The sequence below is a fragment of the Gossypium hirsutum genome, chromosome A12 (assembly GCF_007990345.1).
Source record: "Gossypium hirsutum isolate 1008001.06 chromosome A12, Gossypium_hirsutum_v2.1, whole genome shotgun sequence".
Classification (NCBI taxonomy): domain Eukaryota; kingdom Viridiplantae; phylum Streptophyta; class Magnoliopsida; order Malvales; family Malvaceae; genus Gossypium; species Gossypium hirsutum.
The window spans coordinates 79,717,729-79,725,361 of NC_053435.1; the positions used below are offsets into that span (position 1 = coordinate 79,717,729).

General features: G+C 33.9%; 1 protein-coding gene across 2 annotated transcripts; it reads left to right on the forward strand.

Moving 5' to 3' along the window:
- The first annotated feature begins 285 nt into the window (after positions 1–285).
- Positions 286–5,068, forward strand: LOC107935169 (homeobox-leucine zipper protein ANTHOCYANINLESS 2). 2 transcript variants are annotated; one of them, XM_016867740.2, is made up of 9 exons: positions 286–1,134; positions 1,234–1,460; positions 1,541–1,658; positions 1,741–2,379; positions 2,471–2,572; positions 2,654–2,857; positions 3,458–3,632; positions 3,705–4,072; positions 4,293–5,068. In XM_016867740.2, the coding sequence occupies exons 1-9, from the start codon at positions 949–951 to the stop codon at positions 4,683–4,685; spliced, it is 2,412 nt and encodes an 803-aa protein (XP_016723229.1). In that variant the 5' UTR covers positions 286–948; the 3' UTR covers positions 4,686–5,068. The 2 variants fall into 2 exon arrangements, with proteins under 2 accessions (XP_016723229.1, XP_016723220.1); XM_016867731.2 differs by having other exon boundaries at positions 307–1,134; positions 1,231–1,460.
- The last annotated feature ends 2,565 nt before the right edge of the window (positions 5,069–7,633 follow it).

Genomic DNA, 7,633 nt, shown 5'->3' on the forward strand with positions numbered 1-7,633 from the left:
AATATTTTAATCCTAACCCAAATAGTAATTACTAAATCTATTAACTAAAATTTTAATAAATAATATATGAAAATAATAATCTGACAAATATTATATATAAAATAATATATTTAACGCAATAAATTTTAAAAAATACAAAAATTAAATCCACAACTTTCATAAAAACTACAGTGACTAACAGCAGAAATTTACCCTATCTTAAAACCAGGTTAAAAAACTCAACTCAAGAACCAAAACGAGAAACCCCAAAATAAAAAGAAAGAAAAAATTATATATTTTCACTGTCAATCACAAAAAAATAAAAAGAGAGAGTCAACCTACCTTTTTTTTTTCCGTCGGTTTGTATATGTAAGGCTTCGAATAGTCCACATATTGCATTTTATCTTCATTTTTTTTCCAATCTTTTAAAAAAGTTTTTTTTTCTTTTTTTGGTTTATAGTAATATAGTGAAGCATGCAAAGAAAACGAGCAAAAGATAAACACATGATATCATCATCGCAAAACTCCTTTGCTAAAACTAGGGTTCTTTCATTTAAAGCTTTCTTCTTTGAAAAATCCCCCACAACCCAACTGGTTTTTTTTTTCCTTTAAAAGTTTGGGTTTTTTTTTTTGAAAGAGAAAGAGAGAGGGATTGAGAATTAAGGGCTAAGCATTAAACCACCAAAAAAAAGAGGGTTTTTTTTTTGGCTTGCCTTGTTTCTCTTTCTTTCTCTCCATTAAAAATTACTTGATTTTGTCCAAATTTTGTGTGTTTTTTTTTAATGTATATGTCAGTTTGCAAATTTGGGTTTTTTGATAGTAAGTGTAGAGAAAGTGTTTGTAAAGTTGTAGAAGAGAAAAAAAAAGTTAAGAGTGGTTTTGAAAGTTTGATACTTTGATAGATACATAAATAATAATAAATATTTTTTTTACATTTTAAAAAAAGGGACTTTTTTTAAAAAAATTTTGATGAATTTTGGGGGGTTTATAGATGATAGTTCTGGTACTAATGAAGGTCTTGGTGGTGCAAGAATAGTTGCAGACATACCTTATAACACCACCACCATGCCTACTGGTGTTTTCTCTCAACCCCGCCTTGTTTCTTCTTCAATTCCTAAGAACATGTTCAACTCACCAGGCCTTTCTCTTGCTCTTGTAATGATTTAAAAAAAAAACCTTGTTTTTTTAGCTTTTGTCTTTAAATAACTGATCTTGGTTTTGTTTTTTGATGTTTTATTTTGGTGTTTTTAGCAGCAACCCAATATAGATAATCAAGGAGATGAGACTAGATTAGGTGAGAATTTTGAAGGAAATATTGGGAGAAGAAGCAGAGAAGAAGAACATGAAAGTAGATCTGGTAGTGATAATATGGATGGTGGTTCCGGTGATGATCATGACCCCACCACCGCGGCCGGTGATAAACCACCGAGGAAAAAGAGATACCACCGTCATACACCTCAACAAATCCAAGAGCTTGAAGCGTATGATTTCATGTCTTTTTTTCACTTTCTTTAAACCCCCCCATGGAACATGGCCTTAACAAGTGTCTTTTTGGCTGTAGTCTCTTTAAGGAGTGTCCTCATCCAGATGAAAAGCAGAGATTAGAGCTTAGTAAAAGGCTTTGTTTAGAAACCAGACAAGTTAAGTTTTGGTTCCAAAACAGGCGTACTCAAATGAAGGTATGTATGTGTTTTGCAAGAACCTACCCTTAATGGTGTTTATCCATTTTAAAACTTGGGGTCTTTGTTTATTTTTTTTCAGACACAATTAGAGCGACATGAGAACTCATTGTTGAGACAGGAGAATGATAAGCTTAGAGCTGAAAACATGTCTATAAGAGATGCAATGAGGAATCCCATATGTACTAATTGTGGTGGGCCGGCTATTATTGGTGATATGTCACTTGAAGAACAACATCTTAGAATCGAAAATGCTCGTTTAAAAGATGAATTAGATCGTGTTTGTGCACTTGCTGGTAAGTTTTTAGGTCGTCCAATTACAGGACCTCCATTACCAAACTCAAGTTTAGAGCTTGGTGTTGGCACCAATGGTACTTTTGGAACCACTATGGCTACTACTACAACATTGCCTTTAGGACATGATGCTTTACCAACAATGGTTGTTCCTAGTAATAGACCGGCAACGACACTCGATCGATCCATGTTTTTGGAACTTGCTTTGGCTGCCATGGATGAACTTGTTAAGATGGCACAAACTGATGAGCCATTATGGATTAAGAACATAGAAGGTGGAAGAGAAATGTTGAACCATGATGAGTATTTAAGGACATTTACACCTTGTATTGGTTTAAAGCCAAATGGTTTTGTCACTGAAGCGTCAAGGGAGACTGGTGTAGTGATTATCAACAGTCTAGCCCTTGTTGAAACATTAATGGACTCGGTAAATCATTGGTTTTGACTTCATTTTTTAAATCATTTTAGTAGTGGTTTGTTTCATTAGATTTGTCTCTAAAAACCCATTTTTTTAATAGAATCGTTGGGCAGAGATGTTTCATTGTATGATTGCTAGAACATCAACAACTGATGTGATATCTAATGGCATGGGAGGAACCAGAAATGGTGCACTTCAACTTGTATGTATATATATAATCAATTTCTTCCTTATATTCCCTCATCATCTTAAATCATGTGAGTCCTATTTGTTGTTCTTTCAGATGAATGCTGAGCTTCAAATTCTTTCACCTTTAGTTCCTGTTCGTGAAGTAAGTTTCTTAAGGTTCTGTAAACAACATGCTGAAGGTGTTTGGGCTGTCGTTGATGTGTCCATTGATACTATCAAAGAAAGTACTACATTTGTTACCTGTAGGAGACTTCCTTCTGGTTGTGTTGTTCAAGATATGCCTAATGGTTACTCCAAGGTACTCGTACATACATACATACATATATGCATGAATACATATATGAGGATTTTGTTTTGTCTAGTGATTACTCAATGCAAACCCCACACTGTCACCAAAAAGAATCTGAACCTTCCTAGTTCCCTACACAATACACTTATGGAGTGTGTTTCAAGTTTCAAAATCTGGGTTTGCTTTATTACAATAAAATAATACCGCAAATCAAGGCTGTTGCTACCATTGTTTTTTGTATGAATAGAAGCCTCTATTGCTGTTTTTTAGCTACACAAAATGCATTGGGACACTGAGTTTCCTCGATTTGTACCATTTAAACTACAATTTAAGCCATTATAATCTGTGTTTTTTTTTTGTTAGTCAAAAGGCCATAGCCATAGCTATAGCTCTCTTTTGTTTGTATCTGATATTTGAGGTGACATTAATACACATTTCGATGAAACCATTTCTTTCATTGAGCCCAATCTTTTTATCCATTTCCAAGATTTTGCTTCATTTTTTTTCGATATTGTTTAATGGGTTAATTGCATCACACGTATCAAAACTTCGGTTTATATTTTAATTTAGTCCGCATTCATATGTCTAATGCCTATGAGAAAATTGCAGGTTATATGCGTTGAACATGCTGAATATGATGAGAGCCAAGTTCATCAACTATACCGGCCTTTACTAAGTTCCGGCATGGGCTTCGGTGCCCAACGGTGGGTGGCGACCCTTCAACGGCAATGCGAATGCCTTGCCATACTCATGTCCTCCACCGTTCCCACTAGAGACCACACCGGTAAATTTATTAACCGATTACACTATTAGTGAAAATGTACAACCATGGATGATCATTTTGTTTCGTTTTTAGCTATAACTGCAAGTGGGAGACGGAGCATGTTGAAGCTAGCTCAACGGATGACAGATAACTTCTGTGCCGGGGTTTGTGCATCGACGGTTCATAAATGGAACAAGCCTAATGCTGGGAATGTAGACGAAGACGTTAGGGTTATGACTAGGAAAAGCATTGACGACCCCGGCGAACCGCCAGGGATCGTACTAAGTGCCGCCACTTCGGTTTGGTTGCCGGTGTCACCACAACGGCTTTTTGATTTCCTACGCGACGAACGGTTGAGGAGTGAGTGGGATATATTGTCGAATGGCGGACCTATGCAAGAGATGGCACACATTGCCAAAGGCCAAGATCATGGCAATTGCGTTTCCCTCCTGCGTGCCAGTGTAAATAAAATTCCAACATAGTATAAGGACTAAAATCATAATTAAACCAAGGACCAAAATGATTAGTTTTAAAAAGTTAAAATCTGAAAAGACAACACAGTCTGTAATTTTGGAAGTATCCCTGATGACAGTTTATTGCTTTAACAAAAAAAAAAGTCAAACAATAGGACGATTTTAACCTTTCCCTCTATTTTCTAATCCAAATTTTATTGTTTTGCAGGCCATGAACGCAAATCAGAGCAGCATGCTGATATTGCAGGAAACATGCATAGACGCAGCAGGGTCGCTTGTAGTGTACGCGCCAGTTGATATTCCAGCCATGCACGTTGTCATGAACGGTGGTGATTCCGCTTACGTCGCACTTTTACCTTCGGGATTCGCCATTGTCCCGGACGGTCCTGGGTCTCATGGACCTATCTCTAACGGACATGTTAGCGGAAACACCGGCGGAGGGTCGTCAAGAGTCGGTGGATCGCTTCTCACGGTAGCTTTTCAAATATTGGTAAACAGTTTACCAACGGCTAAACTGACCGTCGAATCGGTTGAAACGGTTAATAATCTGATTTCGTGTACTGTCCAAAAGATCAAAGCTGCCCTTCAATGCGAAAGTTGATGACTCAGTGAGTTGGGTAATTTTAGTTATTAATATAGGTTTTGGTTGTGGTTAAAGAGTGTGCGACTCAGTAAGTTGGGACGAGTGGGGGTATTGAGTCAAGAACGAACCGCGCGTGGAGAATCATTGTATGTTGGTGATCAAAGGGACAAGGGTGGTGGTTCGGGTATTGACTCAGGTCGACCCTTTGAGTTGGCTCGCCGGGACCAGAAAAGAAAGTCAAAACTCAAACAGCGTCGTATTTGGTGTACTAATCCAATTTCTCTTTTCCTAGGGATTTAATGTCAATGAACATTATTGTATTGAGTTGTCACTTTCTTTTTTTAGGGGTTTGGCTTTTGGAAACTTACTAATTTAATATATTAATTTCACACTTCAATTTATTCACGGTTTAATTTTGGTTTTAGTCCTTTTATTATGTTACAACTCACCATTAAGTCCCTCTAATTAATTTAGAAAATAATTTGATCTTTTCATTTTTAAGATTTCATGTATAAAGGTTATTGTATTAGGAGATAGATTGTATTTTATTTTTTGTACTAAAAAATAAACAAAATAATTCTTTTGCATTTGATTAGAGAGTAAATTGATCTCTTTTATTAAAAATTTAATTTATTTTTACTATTAAAAATTAGTGTGGTTGACAAATTTCATCCAAGTGTATCTTATGTTAACAGTGTTAGAGTTGTAACTCAAATTCATTTTAAAGAAATAATGCAGCGGTAAAACTAAGGGATTTGTAGAGGGCTTACGGTCGAGGGCCGAATTTGTATATAACTACACTTTGTCTATTTGACTTTGATTAGAATAATGTTTTCCAACCTTAATGTAATTGTAACTCCTTTTATATCATTCAATGTTCAATATTAATGAATTTTCTTCTCCTCTGCTCGTGATTTTTTTTCCGAAAAGATTTTTACGTAAAATCTGTGTTTTATTTTTCTTTCTTATTACTTTGCAATCGTTCTATATTTGTCATTATCGACGTTAGTTTTAACAAACAGTAAAAATTGATGAAATTTTTAATGGAAGGATCAATTTGCCCTTTGATTTAACATACAATGATTAATTTACCCATTTTTTTAAATAGAAGAGATAAAATGTAATCCAACTCTTAATATAACAATCTCAATAGTTCTTCTACCATATCTTGTTGTGTGATCAAATAATTTAAAATGAAAATCAATTACTTCATCATTTTAACATGGCAATGGTGTGAAGTTAGATATCTTTTTGTGGGTGCAAAATCAAATTATATTTTTTATGGGGGTAAATGTAATTTTACCATTATATAAACTCTTTTTTTCTTTATTCCATGGCAAAGGAATGAAAATTAAGGGCATGAAAAAGTAATAATAGAAGCATTTGACGCGCCACTAGTGACGTTTTTCAGTAGGAGAGGATCCTCACTCTTATCTCCGATGAGTTTGACTGTTATAATAATTTCTTCAACTTAATCGATTAGTGTTAGTTTAATTGATATGATTTAATTGATATGAATATTGTTGTTAATGGAAGAAGATATGGGATTAAGTGCGCTGAAGCACATTATCCACCTATTGACGGGTTGAGGAGAGGCTATGGGTAGTTCTATGTATTATGTAAAAAAAAATCAGATATGATCAGAACCTATAATAAAATTATTTAAAAAAAAACCTCTTCAACATTGTATATTGTCATCAACCTGCAATCGTTCTTCTAAAGATAATCTTGATGAATTTACGGTTTTTTTAAAAACAAACATAGTTTTACCATTGTAGGAAACAGTGCAACTATTTAAATTCATCTGACTCCTAAATTTCAAATCATTTTAATTGCATTCAGAAGCTATCAAAATGTTTCTAAAATTTTATCTGAATTGTTAAAAATGACGCATAAAATCTACTTCTTAACTTACAGTAAAAAAAAGAATATTATGCAAAAATAGATATTTTAAAAATCTTAATTTTAAAGTTTTCGCAATTTTTATTAATTTTAATGCTAGAACGATTATCAAATTTAATACTTGAACAAATAAAAATTCAATCTCCAATATAAGAATAATTGTCAAAATTAAACTCTAAATAGTGATTTAACCTAAGTTAAGAGCACAGTGGATGGTAGTGAGGAAGTGAAACAAACGCGCCACCGATGCAACTCAGATAATACAAAGACCAAGGGGTGAGTGGGGGCTATAAGGTTGAAAAAAACTTGCAAAAGCGGGGCATTAATGAGGGCACAGAAGCTGTTGGGGGAGAAGAAAGGTGTTGCTTTCATTAAATGCAAAGGGCTTGGCATTGTCTCAAAAGGATTACGTGGAAACAACCAATGAAATGAAGCCACGTTTCTTTACACGTATTTTTTCAGACATGAAACACGGTCTGACAGTAACGGCGTTTTCTGGATCATGTATGGATAAGGAGATGAATGGATATGTATGGAATGGTAATGGTTTGGTTTTGATTTTGGTTTTGGACAGCTTTTTTTTTTAACTTTTTGCTTTGTGAAAAATGGGGACTTAGATTGTATTTTGTTATTTTTATTAATAAATTAATTTTTATACATTAGATTAAAAAATAAATTGATTTTTCTGTTAAATTTTTTATCTATTTCTACTGTTAAAATTAATCCCTAAACATCATTATGAGATATACATGGCATGCCATATGTTAATGTATAGTTATTTCATCAATCACATCAGTTTTTAACAATACAAGTTGATGGAATTTTTAATGGTAAGGATCAATTTACTCTTTAATTTAACATATAGGGACTAATTTACCATTTTTTGAGTAGAGGAGATAAAATATAATCTGACTCCTATATAAGGGCCTCTATGGTATTTTTACCGATTAAATTCATTTATTAGTATTTGTACTATGCATAAATTGTGGATTTAGCCCCTATACTTTAATTTGGTTGTTTTCAGTTCTTGTACTCTTAGAATTTTAAAATTTTAGTTCTGATTA

What these genes read in the sequence shown, in the direction of transcription:
- LOC107935169 (XM_016867731.2), top strand. Translation starts at nt 949, where the DNA reads ATGAATTTTGGGGGGTTTATAGATGATAGTTCTGGTACTAATGAAGGT. An exon ending in ACAGGCGTACTCAAATGAAG is followed by an intron (nt 1,659 to 1,740) that starts GTATGTATGTGT and finishes ATTTTTTTTCAG; the next exon opens with ACACAATTAGAGCGACATGA. An exon ending in TTGAAACATTAATGGACTCG is followed by an intron (nt 2,380 to 2,470) that starts GTAAATCATTGG and finishes TTTTTTTAATAG; the next exon opens with AATCGTTGGGCAGAGATGTT.